This window comes from Rhinatrema bivittatum, chromosome 2 (genome assembly GCF_901001135.1).
Source record: "Rhinatrema bivittatum chromosome 2, aRhiBiv1.1, whole genome shotgun sequence".
Classification (NCBI taxonomy): domain Eukaryota; kingdom Metazoa; phylum Chordata; class Amphibia; order Gymnophiona; family Rhinatrematidae; genus Rhinatrema; species Rhinatrema bivittatum.
This window is the reverse complement of record NC_042616.1, coordinates 684,021,249-684,037,600: the sequence shown is the minus strand read 5'-3', so window position 1 is coordinate 684,037,600 and position 16,352 is coordinate 684,021,249. Positions and strand designations below refer to the sequence as shown.

Below are 16,352 nucleotides of genomic sequence, written 5' to 3'. Positions count from 1 at the left end.
CTTTCTTTGGATTCTTTTTCCCTATATGCATCACTTTGCATTTGTCCACATTAATTTTCATTTGTCATTTGATTGCCCAGTCTCCCAGTCTTACAAGGTCCTCCTATACTTTCTCACAAAAAGCTTGTGATTTAAAAACTATGGGATCAATATTCAAAGTCTTTTAGCCAGAAAACTCAAATTTATCCAGCTAAATGGCAACTTTTTGAATATTGGAGCCTTTATCCATCTAGATTTTAGCCAGATAATGACTTATTTGGCTAAAATAGCTGAATAAAAAAGGGGCATTATTGGGTGGTCCTAAGTTATCTAGTTAACTTAGCCAATTTTCAATTGCATCCGGCTAAGTTATCTAGCCTTGTGAGACTGGATAACGTGCCACTTAACTGGATATCTTCAAAAGATATCCAGATAAGTGGCACTGTTTAAAAAAATAAAAAGTTAAGTGTGGACCAACAGCTCATTTCTCATCACTTCTCCTCTCCCCAAACATTTAATAAAATGGCCCTGCCAGGCTGAGGGCCCCCCCCCCCCCCATCCCCCGCAAACTCCACTTAAGTGGCTATAAACAGTGTTGCAGCTATGGTGTCAAAGCAAAGCTGGAAGTACTGGGAGCAGGTAAGAAAATACCTTGTTCCCAGCCAGTATTTTGAAGATCTGAAGGAGATGCAGAATATCTGTGTGGAGGGTGCATTACAAAGAGATTGTAGGTAAGTGGAAGATGGGAAGGGGGTCAGAAGGAAGCACAATTAAAAAAAAAAAATTAAGAAGGGGAGGTCTTACCTGCAGACCCCACAACACTATTTATAGCCACTTGGGAGAGTTTGGGGGTGGTCTTAGCTCTGGAAGACCAATTATTATTTATTTGGGTGGATGAGAATCAAGCAGCAGGCCCTCACTTAACTTTATTTTTTTTTAAACTGTGCCACTTAATTTACATTTTATTGAATTTATGAATCGCCTAACACAATGAAGGTCTAGGAGATTTACAAAAGGTACATGCATAAAAAGGTACATCATAAAATAATGAGAAAAAATATAAATTCTTTTAAAACATAGAAAACACAGATTAAAGGACAAAGAAAATTAAAAATAACCAAGTCTGAACAAAAAGGTTTTTTAAAAGAGTTCTAAAAGTTTTGATAGAATTGCACTGTCGCATTTCAAAGGTATCCAGTTAAGGGTCAAGTTATCTAGCCATACAGGGTCACATAACATTTAAACCTAACCAGTTATCTGTAAGCTTAGCTGGTTAAGTTTTAAAGTTATTTAGCGACATGTATACTTGTAACTTTCACCATATATTCCGCTGAATATACTTGCCTAAATTTATCCAGTTTTCTTTACCCGGATAATTTGTCTATTCACCAGCTTATTGAATACGGCCCTGAACAAAAAAACTCTGCCAACTGCCTGCTGAGAGGGTCTCGCTTACAAGAGCATATTACACCTGTTCTTCACACCCTGCATTGACTCCCTCTTCAGCAAAAAACTATTTTGAAATCGCCATGCTTGTCTTCAAGCTGCAGAATAACGCAAAGTTGCCATGGATTAACTCCATTTTATGGATTTATGCCCCTGCTAGGGATCTGAGTTCCATGCAACAAAGTATATTTGATATTCCATCTCTCCAACACACACACCTTGTAGAGACACTTGAAGGAGCCTTTTTGGTGGCTGGCCTAACAGTGTGGAATGCCTTCCCCCTTCCTCTAGTTATAAAAGCTTTCAAGAAGGCAACAAAGACATTCCTAATCAGGAAGGTGTTTGATCTTCCTGATTAATTGACCTTTGCTCGCTCAACTATATTGATATGACACCTTGGTCCATCTTTTTTTTTAATTTAATCTTTATTAGTTTTTATAATAAACAACAAGACAATAATAACATGTCTGAGAGTTTCCAGGGGATATCATTACATACAATTTTCCAAAAAAGTGGTATACACATATTTTGACTTTCCCTGCGATTACTATGTAATAGGGAGAACAAAGTGGAGTTAGAGCAATCATACAATGTATATTTTCAAAAAGAAAATAAAAGAAAGAGAGAAATTGCGGAGATTATTACACACTGGCATTTCTAATAGAACCATCCCCATTATCCCCACGTGAACAAAAATGTTTCTAACTGATCAGGTTCCATAAAAACATAACATATATGATTTATTTTCATAATACATTTGCAGGGAAATCTTATAGTTATCAAAGCTCCCATCTGGCGAGCTCTGGGACATAGTGCCAGAAATTCTTTCCTACGTACTTGCGTAGTTCTCACTATATCGGGGTATACCCAAATTTTTTCTCCTAAGTACGTTTTATTGCGATTTCTGAGAAATAGTCAGCACACTATCTCGCTCCGTAGGTATCAAAAATCTAACAATTAAAGTCCCTCTTTTTTCTACTTGCTCTTCTTGTGTAATTTCCAAGAAGCCTGTTAAATCCCTTATTGGTGATTCCATCTGAGGCAGTTCCACTTGAGTATTCACAATTTTACCATCTCGTCTTTGCTCATTTAGGAAATACATTTTTATAATATTCAATGATTCTCCATCTGGAAAAGACAGTACATCTTGTAGATACTTTTTAAACTGCTCTTTAGGGGATATTAGCTTGCATTTTGGAAAATTTAGTACTCGTAAGTTGTTAAAACGTACATTGTTATCCCAACATCTCCATAAGCTTTTCAATTCTTGTATCTCCTTGTATTAAATTAGCTTGCACAGAATTAATCTATTGAATTTGCAAATCCATCTCTTGGATCTAATTTGAGTGACTTAACACCAACAGGTTTACAGTGTTTAGTTGTGATGGTGAGTCTTTAATCACTGTTGTTAAAGACATAATTGCGTTTTCAAGCATAGTTAGGGCACTCCAAACTGTCTCCAACGTCACTACCGGAGGTTTTACAAGTAACTTTTTTTTTTTTAAATTTAATCTTTATTAGTTTTTATATTTGGTCTATCTTTAATGGTTTTATGTACATTTTGTTTATATGTGTTAAAGATTTATGCATGTTTTTAGTTGTTCAACATGTCGAACCTTAAGGTGTGGGATATAAATCTTTTTAAATAAATCAAATTAGGTGTTGTTTGTAAATTTGATCATTTGGACTTCTCGATGCACAGCTTAAAAAAAAATATATATATATATCCTTTGTTACCCAGGTAATCAATGCAACTCAAAAAGTAAAGGGGTAGAATGATCATGCACCTTCTTTCCCAACTGCATGTTCAAAATACTGCAGCTGGACTGCTAACGCTTAGACAGGTCAATGCAATATTTGCATGGGGTACAAAAGGCGCTCATGATTGAGCACCCACTCTCCCAATGTGTGCTATTTGAGATCTCCAGGGTGCCCAATATTTAAAATTGGCTGCCGCGGTAAAAAGGAGGCACTAGGGGAAATTGTGTGCTTCTAGTGTCTCCAGAACAGTGGGCGCCCAGGAGAGGTGGCTATCAGCGGGTTAGGAAAACGGACACTCAATTTTACTTTTTTTTTTCAATTTTTTTTAAAAATCAATCCTTCTCCTCCTTTTTGTATTTTCTGCTTTTTTGTACTTTTTCTTTTTTTAAACATATGTTTATTGCACAGAAAAATATTAACGCCTGCTCCAGGGGTTGGATGCGCTAATCCCCTTATAGCATAAGGGGTTGTGGACACGTGTCCAAAACTTGTGTAAAACTATGAGCTAACCTGTGCGCTCAGCTGAGAGCACTGATTTGCATCAGCCTGAAAAAGTTTCCTTTGGTAACCCCTAATACAGTGCATTACCATAATCTAGGCAATAGAAACCACAGTTACAAGATCTTTTTCCTTTAAAAATAAACAAATGTGATGTATTTTGTGCAAGCTGAAATATGCAGAACTAATTTGTTTCTGCATTGTTACAGCAAGATCAAGCAAAGCCCCCAAATTTCTAACAATTTCCTTAGGTTGCAAGGTCAGTTCCTAAACAGTCAAAATAAATGAAAGCACTCTTCCATGCTTACCAAGCCATAAGTGCTCCGACTTGTCAGGATTTAATTTAAATTTATAACATCCTAACCAATCTGCAAACAGTAAAGAGGCAGGTATTCACTTTTAAATCACATCCACCTGGATCATCCACCACAGTAACCCTCAGTTGGATGTCATCCACAGGATTTAATTTTCTGCAACTTCAGGAAAATTCTCCACAGAAAAATGGTCAAACATCTACAAAAGTTACAGTAGAATTTTTTTCTAGAAGTGCTAAATTTAACTAAAGGTAGTCTAAATCATGCATAGACATGGATTAACATTTTCAACTTTTCATTGATCAAGTTCTGGTGAATTTCCATAAAAATTATTGGACCATGGCTAAATTTCAGTTTGAACACGATTGCTTCACTTTAATGAAAGTTAGTGTACCTATAGACAAATATATGCAAGGGTGGACTACTCAACCACTGCATTTTTCAGATGTGTTGAAAAGTACTAACAAATAGGGGAAGAATATAGGGGCATGCGTTCAGGAATGCTTTTCAACATAGATTTGTACAAGGTGTGGGTGTAGGGTATGAACTTGTGGAGAGGGTTGGTGAAGTGTGTTGGGGTTGTATGTGAATGTGTGACGGATGAAAGGGCACTGTTTGAAGAGGGATGCATAGGGTGTTGCGAGAATGTGTGTTTAGGGATGTGGGGGATATGGGAGTTTTGGATGGGTAGAGTGTTGTGGGGGAAAGAGATTGTGCAAGGGTTTAGTGTGTGATTTTTGTGTGATATGGCTGTATGTATAGGTAGAAGGTTGTGTATGGGGAGGTGTTTGGGGATATGGGTTTGTGTGCTTATGTGGAGGTGTAGCTGGATGCATATATAGGTATGGGTGGAAAGGGTTGTGTGTGTGTTTTGGTGGGTAGGGTTTTATATACGTGGGGGTTCTATGGGGAAGGAATGTCTGTGGCAGAGATGTGCATGTAGGGTGTTGTGTGTAATTTCTAGGGAGTATATCTGTATGTGTGCATAGGTAGCGGTGTGGTTGGAACAGCTTTTTGTGCAGGGGGAGTGTAAGTGCATGTGGGTATAAGAATGTGTGGTGTGTATTTGAAGGGTGTACATGGGGGCGGGGGGGGGGGGGGAGTTTAGGTGCTATCCTTCAAAGGCTGCTTCACATTTTTTTCATGTTTCTGTTTGCCTGTGCTGCTCTGTGCCAAAGTGCTAGAAGGGTGAGGGGAGCTTTTGGAATGGACCACCTGTAAACTTCTGCAGCCTCTGTTTTCACAGAAAGCAATGGAGATTTTCTTTGGAGGCTTGGTTCTCTGAAAATACTGACCAAAATGTTTAAAATTTTCACATTTTCTTCCTGCATGCCAAATTTGGTGAATTTGTCCCTTTTTTTTTTTTTTTTTGCAGCCTAGGGTTAGACAGGCAGATTCTTTTTCTATAATTCCTCCCAACATTGCTACCTTGAGAAGCATAAAAACCTGCCCTGCATGTTTCTGTACAATTTTTGCCTATGCCTGAAATTTCAATCTGGCCCTATATTTTCTGAAAATATTGTGCTACCAGAGTAGCCAATGTTAAAATTTTATTTTGAGGAACAGTTTGGAATATGCTTGAAGACAGACATTTTAAAACCTTACTGGAATATACTGCTGTCATTTTTATATGTTTGCATGATGATATTTTGTGTGATTTTTAAGTGTGCATGTTCCATTATATGAACCGCTCCAGGCTATGGCAGCTGGCAGCATATAGATTTGAATAAAGATAAAGGGGAATTTTTGCAGGACAGAATTAAAAGTAATAAAAGTGCTCATTGATGAACATCATAAGGTTCTGAAGGCAGGAGTGTTCCTCTTTCTCTCCCCATACTCGTCCCAGGGCCAACATTTCTCCTCCTCTTTCTTTTTCTTCCAACAAATGATGCTACTGCTCTTTTTCACTGTTCCCCCATCTCCCACACTGACAACAACCCTTCTTACTACTCACTCATCATCAACTCTATCAAGTGGACGCCATAGTGACACTCGTCCTCTGATGAGGCTGCTTTTCCCCCCTCATGCTATGGACCTTTCTCCTCCTCCTACTCCTTTGCTTCCAAGTACATCCAGCCATGTAATGATTCTACTCATCCTTTGCTAATATATGTCCTAACATTTCCCCCACTGGTGATAGTCTTTCACATTCTCATATTCAGGCCCTAAAATGAGTCACACATGTGGTGAGTAAAAAGCATGTCAGCACTTTGAAGTGGGGTAAAGGTAGAAAAGGCAGAGCTCAGGCACCAGAATGAGCTGGTGGAGGAAGGAAAGTCACTTGAATTAGAAAGGCAAGGAGGTGGTATCTTCATTGGGAAAGGGCAGGAACAGAGACTGATTAAGTTTTCATAGGTTATTTGTAGGATTCTCTCAATGCCCCTGTCCCTCCCACTTTTTCATACATTATTATAGTGGAGGATTACTTCCCACATCTCTCTCATATCTGCTTCTGTCTCCTCTGTCAGTATGGTTCAGTTTGTGGTATGATTACACAATGCCAGCAGAATCTGCAAGACTATGAAGCCCCCACACATTCATACTATAAGCCAGTCAGCAGAGGAGCAAACATAGCATGAAGTTCAACTTTCCTGCTGGCTGGTTGGGAGAGGATCATGCAGGAGGTGGTGGTGATGGGGTATGTGGGTGTGTGTGGGGGGGGGGGGGGGGGGGGGGAGGCATTGATAGAGAAAAAACATGTGAGGAATGGGGGATTATATGAGAGCAAAGGAAACAAAGGATTGCATGGCTTAAAGCCTCCCAGGGTCAACCTATGATATTGGGTATGTGCAGCCAGCAGCACTAATTTTAATTCTATTATGGTGTATCCCAGATCCCCACCATACAGATGGCTGACTCATCTCCTGTGAACCCAATGCAAGCAGGAGCCCAGGGTGTTGATAGGTAACTGAAGCTTCTCCATAGCCTCCACGTGAGAAGAAATCCGTATGGCTGGTGTTTCAGCCTACAGCAGAGACAGCTCTGTATATGGGCGCCTCAGTTTCAGCATAAGCAGCATGGGAAGGCAGTAAATACTGGGAAAGCATTTCCCAGAGCTCTGCTCCAGCATTGGTGCTTGATGTGCTTGGTGCAAACAGAGATGAACTGAGACGTGGGTCATGCGGTGTGAGATAACGTATCTTGCTGATGCTGTAGTACCTCAGTGATTACTCTATCCAACTCCACCTAAAACACTGTGGTAATCAGTATTGGCCAGGCCAAACCTTGTAGGCGACTGAACGTTTTCACCAATCATGTCTCTCAAAGATCTTAGAATAGTCTCTGGGAGACCAGCGCAGCTCAGCCTCGAACCATGGGGTCCAGGCACAGACCCTTCAGAGCATGGGGAAGTTCCACCACATCCAAGCTCTCAGAGCCCTGTGCCAGGGAAGTGCCTCCAACGTCTAAAACCCTCACTCGAGGCTCGGTGCCTTCTCGTTTCTGCTTTAACACGTGTGGAGTGAGACAGAGACTTAGCGCATGGGCTCTATTGTTATCTTAAACCAAGTTTCTGTTGAAGCGAGAAATAACAGGTGAACAATTTAAACCTTTAAGGACTTACTTCTTTGGCATTCTTCCTGGGTGCTTCAGCTGAAAACAAGATGTTGCTAGGAGACCAGTAAAGCTTCCGAGAACCAATAGAGTTGTTAGTTTCTCAGAGCCTTTCAGCCACTGCTGGCCAATAGCAGAGCGCCACTCATTGAATGCCTGGAGGTACAGAGTAATCCTGCCAATGAAATCCAGAGGCAGTTGTCTGAGGAAGAGCCAATGAGCAGTGCTGGCTCATGGAGGAACAGCTGCATCCTGCTGCACCCTCCTTTCACATTTCAGGGTTTTGACATTTAAGAATTCTGAAGCCCTTCCTCTATATTTTGGGGTCCAAAAAAAAAATGAAACTGTTTGTGAGTAAATGATGCGCTCCACTGAAGGTCACCACTAAGTGGCGTGGCAGAAATGAACCTGGAAGAAATGGGGATTGCTGGGAGAAGCTTGCAGAGCAAGGCTATTGGTGTGTGGGGTTACTGCTGTTAACAGTAAAAGTTCCTGTTTCATTAATCCATCCCTTCTGAGTGAATGGCCGATGGCGATGACTAAAACAAACACCACCTTTCAAACTCAGTGTTTCAAGGGGCAAGCTGATTGCTGGGGAACAGCAACATTAATTAGGGTTGTCTAACAACTATCACACATCCCATTGCCACTTCTTGTGACCCTGGGCAAGTCATTTTGTCCTCCCATTGCCTCAGGTACAAACTTAGGGGTCTATGTACTAAGGTTTTTACCTATTTTGTATCTATGGAAAAAATGCTTAGTAAATAGGGCCATTAGATTGTAAACCCTCTAAGGATAGGGAAATACCTACAGTACCTGAATATAATCCATGCTGACGTGCCAAAAGGTGGAATATATTAAAATTTAATATATAAATAAGACACATGAGGGCATGCGTTCTCTGTGGTAGGACCTATTCTGTATAATTCCCTCCCAATAGAGATTCATGAAGAATTGGCCTAAAAAAAACTTTCAGAAAAGTGGCAAATCCTGTTTACTTTTCTCAAATACATGCTGCGATGTCTTAGGTTCTTCTTCATCTCTCTACTTACTTGATAACCCTGACCTAAACACAATTTCATTTTTATGTCAAATTTGACAGTTGTAAACGTTTGGTTATTTTGTTTTAACCTGTTCTAGTGTTGTTACATGTATACATGCTATAATCCACTTAGAACATGCTATTTCAAATACAGCAGAATCTAAAAAAACAAACAATTTTTAAATAAATAATCTTAAATAAAAACTTCCAAATGGTGAAGAATATTTTCTTCTCTCATCACCATTTTCACACACTCTTGCTAGTAGCTATCTCTGTCTTGGAAAAAGCTAAATTATGTGGAGGTTATCACAACTTTTATTGGATCAGCATAAGAATTGTTAGAAGATGACTGACATGTAAACCAGAGCTTTGTGGTCGTGAAGGTTCATGAACAGCATCATCTTTGTATAATTCTTATGCTGACTCAATAAAAAGAATTATATACAGGCAATAATACTAGCAAGAGTGAAGTAGTGCTACATTCCACTTACATTTTTTTTAAAATAACTTTTACAATTGTAAGTTATATTTTTTAGCCTAGTTTCTATAGGGAATCATGTCTGAGTGTTCTCTCTCCCCCAATAACTTTTGAACCATTCATCTTATTTCTGTCATATTTCGGCCACAGATAACAGGGCACCCAGTGACACACAGAGACACCAAGGATGGTCCATCCCAAAGAGAGAGGTTTATCACCCCAGTGAGTGAACTGAAGGCCAAAAAGTGAAATTTTTCTAATAGTGTGTCCACGGTATAAATCTGGAAAAATGTAAACATTGTATTGCTTTGTAAATTAAATTAAAGTAGCAATATAAAATTATATTTAGCTTTCTTTTATTTATATTGTAAATCATTAACCTCATATGAAAACAAAACTGAAAAAGGTATACTCCTGGAATTCCCAGATTTTTCAGGTGTACAGACCGCTTTTCAACCTCTAAAAGTGTAGAAGGCTCTCAGCTTGTCCCACCACTTCCCCCAGCTACTTCTAATCAGATCATCTTCTCTTCCCTGCAGGCCACTTCCACCAGTCTCTCCCTCTCTCCCCATAGCTCCTTCCCACTAATTTCTCTGTCTCTGTCTCTCTCTCTCTCCTCTGCTGCCAAGCCCCATCAGTCCCCTGCAGGCCAGCCCCACCAGACCATCTCCTTTAACCTCCCTCTCCACCAAGTCCTCTGTTTCTTTATCTCTCCTTCCCAACCCCTCCCCTTATAACCTAGTCCCACCATTATTTCTCTCCCCTCCCATCTAGGCCATCTCTCACTCTCCCTTACTCCCTATTCTTGCAACCACTGCCCCTACTGAACTCCAAGTCAAAGGCTGTGCAGTCTGCCATTGCACAGAATTTATTTCTTAATTGGTAGTGCCTGGAAACCCTTCCATGCTTGCTGATCTGGTCTCATAACTCTCCCTTTATTTCAGTCGGCAAGGCTTAAGAATCCTGCCAGCTTTGTTACTCTATTCTTCAGCTCCAATGTATGAGACACAGGGCTCACTGTGTGTGAGCATGAGACACTCTCCAATTGTCTGAGACTCCTGCATGAGATTTAGCATGCCTGCCCACATTCCCTTCTTCAATTAGAATCTCTATTTCTTTTTCTTATAAAGAAACAGGCCAGTTCAGTTGTTTCCTAGTGCTCATTTTGTGCCTCACTTCCATCATCTGAAAGCTACTCTCTCTCCTCTTGCCACTGCTCTCCATAACTCATCTAAACCTTCATCTTTCTTTAGTGGTGGGGGTGGAAGGGAAATAGAACCAAGAGCTAAGAGAAACAGATAAGTATGAGAGAAAAAAAAAGTGTGAAGCTTGCTGGGCAGACTGGATGGGCCATTTGGTCTTCTTCTGCCGTCATTTCTATGTTTCTATTCTATATATTCTTTCAGTTCTCTCTCCCAATATCTTATCCATCATCTTATTACCCCTTCTCCATCTTGTTCCTTCATCTACTTGTAGTTACAAAGGGCTGGTCAAGAAATATTTCACTATAGGGGTTCACCCCTCCCCCACCCATCCTTTGGAATACCATGTAAAGTTCTCTCTTTAGTAATTAGGATAAGGGTAGACATAAATAGCTGGTTTTCTTTGAATGTAACCAATTATGTAACCATATTTTAAACTTCTGACCTATAAGAAGCATTACATCCTTGCCTACTTTTCAGTCAAGAAGTCTGAAATGACATTTTAGCCAAGTTAAAGTGGTAACACAAAATTCTGCATAATTAAGAAAAGACTTTTGAACAAAGGAAGAAAAGAGAAAAATTTTAAGTCAAGATTCTTGGATTACAACTTTAGCTCTTTTACAAAATGCAGCAGGAATTTTAGTAGTCATAATAAACAGAACCATCCTCCAGGAACCTCAAAACCCAGCCAAGATTTAAAAAAAAAAAAAAAAAAAAAAGAGGACACATTACATCATCAGGTATCAACCATTTTGCTTACTTTGTGATTTTAATTTATCAAACATTATTCATATAATAGATAGTGAGATAGCAAAAGATGAGACATTGGCCGTTTCACAAAAGAAACAAAAAAAACTTTTGCATGGATACAGTACTGGGCACCAGCTAACCATTTCCTTTCTTGAGGTTGTATCCAGAACCTCATACCACAATGGTGAACAAAACCAGCTTCCTCGTGACATATTTTAGTCTTTCTTGACAGAAAATACCTGAAACTGAGTGCTTAGTAGCAGAATGGCACATTTGAGATAGTTATGGATTCTGTGCTCACTCTAGGCCACTTATCCAGCCTGTGTATCTCAGCAGATGTTTTCTGAGGGACCTGTGACCCTCTAGACACAGAACTCTCCCTCTGCCATGCAGGGGGTGGGGCTTTATTTTTTGGTGGTCTCCTGTGTCTGCTGGTCTTTCACAATGCATCTGGAATTGAAAGCAGAGAGCATTTCTTCAATGGTCAGGTGAGCTCCTTTCATCACCAGCCTCTCTCCATCACCTGGAAAGAAAACATCCATCAGCTTTTCTGAAGCTGCACAAGGAAGCAGTCTAAAACAACTTTGTTTTGTATTTCTCAAAATGTTATTTCCATGAGCTGGTTCTAAACAAAGCAAGTGCCAGATGGAAGGATGTTGTTCTTGAGCTCAGTGCTGCCGCTGGCACAGTTAACTACCTACTTCTACTGAAATTCTCTGAACTTCACACCAAGGTCTCGCTTGGCACCTGAGTGCATCTCCTGTGGCAAATTCTCTTCCCTCCACGACAGTTTCCATGGAGGTGCATATTAAGGATCTATACTTGGCCCACTACTCCCGTCAACCAGTTCTTTCCACTTATACAATTTACTTCACCCTTTAGCGATTCTATTTTAAATTTCAAAATTTCTATGCCACTGTTTCAATAAAGATTAGTGGTATACAATAAATACAAAAATATATCTTGTGCTGCTTTATGAAGTGGAGTTAGCTCGTCTTCACTGAAGTGAAGGGAGCGGTAGGGGTTAATAAAGATGTGGGGAAAAGGTCAAGGCAGGGTGAGCGGGGGGGGGGGGGGGGGGGGGAAGAAGAGGGTAGTGGGAAGTTGGCCAATAGAAGGGAAGTAATTTGAATTGAGAGATAGGGATTGGTGGATAGGGGAGGTTATAATGGGAAGGCAGTTTCGCTACTCAGGCTGTGAGGAACGGCTGAGGCAGCGGCGGGCAGTTGAGTAGGTACTATTGTTAAGTGAAGTGACTTATAACTCTAGATACCGAGTGTTATGTGAGGGCAGCCATAGTTATTAGTCGAGGTCTTTTCGTTTTGTTAATACAAAAAAAAAAAAAATTTAAAAAAAAAAAAATTATTAGTCTGTTTACACATTACTTCGCCGTAGATATCGCCCAGAGTTCCTTTCCTTACCCCCCCTCCCCTATTCCCGGTGCCTCGCCTCCCGCAGGCTTGCCTAAAAAGGCCCCCCCGCCGTGGCCGGCTCCCCCGGCCCCACAGAGCCCCCGCCTCAGCCTCCCTCCTCCCGCCTGCGCACGCCCCGCGCCGAGCGTCGATTACCTCCCCTGCCCCCCCGGGCTCTCTCCCCTCCGGGCCGTCAGGATCCTGCGCATCGAGCTTGCTGAGGGCCGCTGTCGCCGCCGCCGATTCCGGCGAGAGCGGTTCCGAGCCCGATGACGTCAGCATTGACGTCGGCGTTGCCGCCTCGGGCGCGGCTCCGCCTCCCGCGGCCGATACGGGGGAAGACATAGCGGAGGTGTCTTTAAACGCCTCCGCTTTGTCTTTTAGCTTCTTAGAGCCGGACGAGCCTTCCGACCCCCAGGTCAGGTTCCCGGCGGCATCGGCTGCTGTCCCAGCGCCTGTTCCCGGCGGGGTTTCTCTCTTGGGCGCCCGGGGGGCGGGGCCTCAGCCGGCCCGCCCCCTGTCAGCGTCTCCGGTGTTGCCTCGGGCGGGATCTGCTGGCAGGGGTAGAGGAAAAGACCGGGGATCTGCTGGCCTGCGCCGGTTCGCATGGGGGTCGCCCGCCCGCCTGCTCCGGCGTGCATCGGGGTACAGCCCGGGGAGTATGGATAGAGCAGCCAGCAGGACAGCGACACCTAGGGTGGGGGAGGGTGACTACGTCCCGGGCAAGTTGATTAGAGCGGGCCCTAAGGAGTGCGAGGTGAGAAGGGGAGGGGTAGGAATTATGAGACGGGAGATGAGAGAGGCTAAGAGTGGTTTCGGTGGGAGGTGCGAGGACAGAAAGCAGGGCGAGGAGATGTATGGTGGGTTGGGATTTGGGACACATAGGGGGTTTGGCAGGCAGGATGGCCGTGAATTCGGAGGATGGTTGGCATGGCAACGGAAGAGCGCGCGGAGGCAGGGGAATGTGCCCAGCAGCGGACCGGCGGGGCTAGCAGCACAGGAGGGTACTGCGGGCCCGTCATTTATGGTTAACATTCGCAGTGGTGGAATTAGAGAGGTGCAGGGTTGGAGTGGGAAAGGGACAAGCAAAGGGGGTGGTAGGGAGGTCTTTTGTCTTTCAGAACCAGAGGATGATGCACAGCCGGGGACTTCGAGGCAAGAAGCATGGCGGGACAGGGAATTTGAAGATGCCGAAGCCGGGCGAGGTGCAGGACTTGAGCGGGAAGGTCGGGATTCTATTGCTCAGCGAGTGGGGGCAGCAGCACAAGGTTCAGGTGAGAACTTAAAAAGGAAAAAGGCTAGCAAGGAGAAGGCCAGGAAGAAAAAGGTGAAGGTGTCGAGTAGTTCGTCTGATAGCGAGTCAGATTCGTCAGATGGATCTTCGGACTCTGGTCCAAAATATCCTGCGGTGTTGGCAGAAGGGCCATTACATGGGGCAGGGCAGGCAGCGTGTGCGACTTTAGCTGAGCTGTGGGAAGGTGTTCCTAGGAAACTGCGGAGACGGATTCGGAAGAGAAGATATGTAAATATCTTTAGATTATTGGGAGGGAGGAGAGGGGTGAAAAAGAGTAAGAAGAAGGATAAAAAGAAACATAAGAAGCTAGAAGGGGTTAAAGTTGCGAAGAATATCGTTAATTGGGTGAGGGGCTTCTTAAGGTTGTCCAGCGTGGTAGGACAGTATGGGGCTTTGTTGGCTTATGCCGACAGCATATTGGGAGCGTTCCGTGATTATGAAGGTTGGGCCTGGCTCAACTACGATGAGAAATTCCGGGACAAGATGGCGGGGAACAGGGCAATGTCGTGGGGTTCGCAGGATATTAATTTGTGGTTAACACAAATGTCTTACAAGGGTGTGAGGGGTCAGAAGGCGTTCGGAGGGGGGACTAGCGGTGGTAGTAAGGTGAAGGAGTTTCGAGGCTTTAGTGGGGCCGGGCAGTCCTTTCAGACTGGGGGCGTGGCAGGGAAAGGATCGCAGGCAGTTAGATCTAAGGCGGGTGGGAATGACGTGTGCTGGAGATTTAATAGGGCAGCCTATTCCCAGACTGCAAGTTTCGACACGTGTGTGCTACCTGCGGAGGAGCTCATTCTGCACTCAAATGCGGGCAAGCACGTGGGTTACCAGGAAAAAGCGAAAAGAGTTGAAGGTTTGTGTAAGGTGGCCGTTTCGCCGATCTCGCTAAATGCGATGCGGCCTTGGTTGGAGGCGTATCCCAAGGATAATGTGGGGCAATTTTTATGGGAGGGGTTTAAGGAAGGTTTTGTAATCCCATTTGCGGGTGCGAGTCTTGGGGGGAGGGGTAGGAATTCTAGGTCTGCCAGGACATATGCAGCGATAGTTCGGGACAAATTAGAGACGGAAATTAGGTTAGGGAGAGTGGCGGGGCCGTTTGCATCGCAGCCTTTCGTCGATATGTACCTATCTCCTGTAGCGGTTATTCCGAAGAAGGAGGACGGTAAGTTTAGGTTTATACTAAATTTATCTTATCCGCGGGGCTCTTCGGTGAATGATCAGATACCATGGGAATTTTGTTCTGTACGATATGCCTCGTTTGATGAAGCGGTGAGTCTTGTTCAGGAGGCAGAAAAGGGGGCGCTTTTAGCGAAAGCAGATATCGAATCGGCTTTTCGATTGCTCCCCATTCACCCTAGCTGCTTTCCTTTGTTGGGATTTCAGTTTGAGGGTAACTATTATATAGACAAATGTTTACCGATGGGTTGTGCTGTGTCGTGCGCTTTTTTCGAAGCGTTTAGCACTTTTTTGCATTGGGTAGTTGAACAGCGTAATGGTTTGGGCCGCATTGTCCATTATTTAGATGATTTTTTATTTGTGGGGCCTCCTAAGTCAGACACTTGTCAACGGCAGCTAGGGGGTTTCCTGCAGGTAGCAAGCGAGTTTGGGGTGCCGGTAGCGGAGAAGAAGACGGAAGGGCCAGTATCGAGTTTGGTGTTTTTGGGAATAGAGCTTGATTCGGTGGCAATGGAAGCTCGCCTGCCGGAGGACAAGGTCAGGAGATTGCGCAGTTTAGTTACGAGAGTTGCAAGGGCAAAAAAGGTTACGTTACGTGAAATGCAGTCATTGATAGGGGCATTGAACTTCGCTTGTAGAGTGATCCCGATGGGTAGAGCATTTCTTAGGCGACTATCGGGTACTACAGTGGGCATACGTGCTGGGAATCATTTCATCAGGGTGACGCAGAAGATAAAGGAGGAATTATGGGTTTGGGAGGAATTTTTGCAAACATTCAACGGGATATTTATTTATTTATTTATTATTTATTTATTATTTTTGATATACCGAGTTTCATGATAGGAATCACATCAACCCGGTTTACAATTAACAATGTGGGTAAAGGCAGAGAGTAACAAAGTAGAGAACATTTCCCAATACAACAACAAATATAGTATGAAACTTAACAAAAATTAAAACAATATTTTGGATGTGAGAAAGTTACAAAAAACATGGACGAATAACTTGGAAATGAAAGGGGAGGAATTGTAGAACGACTATTAGCATTTTAACCAGCTGTATCAATTAATAAATAAGTATAATATTATAAAATATAAAATATAGATGTGTAGCAAAATGATCAGATATGATATTGTTGTGAAGTATAATAAAATGTTGCTGTGACTGCGTGTGAAGTTAGTGGGTTTTTTTTTTTTTTTTACAGTTCCTAACTTTTGTGTTTATGCTGATGATGAGTGGGGAATTTAATCCAGATCTGGGAAAGCTTTTTTAAAAAGCCAAGTTTTTAGTCTTTTCCTAAAAGTTGGAGCGCATGGTTCTTGTCTTAAGTCCGGTGGGATGGAGTTCCAAAGGATTGGACCTGCTGATGAGAGAGCTCTTGAGCTGTAGGATTTATGATGGTAGGTTTTGGCATGTGGAACCTGTAGTGATTCTTTGTAGTGTTCCCTGAT

The 16,352-nt window shown here is 42.8% G+C and overlaps 1 protein-coding gene across 5 annotated transcripts in view; it reads right to left on the bottom strand.

Moving 5' to 3' along the window:
* Positions 1 to 16,352, bottom strand: part of LOC115085477 (myelin P2 protein-like) — a 110,546-nt gene that overhangs the window by 69,675 nt on the left and 24,519 nt on the right. Inside the window, exon 4 of one of the 5 annotated variants that reach the window (XM_029591544.1) lies at positions 7,561 to 11,545. The exons of the other annotated variants lie outside the window; for them this stretch is intronic. Within the exon in view, the coding sequence (XP_029447404.1) occupies positions 7,561 to 7,571 (11 nt within the window). The 5' untranslated portion in view covers positions 7,572 to 11,545. The remainder of the gene's footprint in view (positions 1 to 7,560; positions 11,546 to 16,352) is intronic. 5 annotated transcript variants of the gene reach the window in all.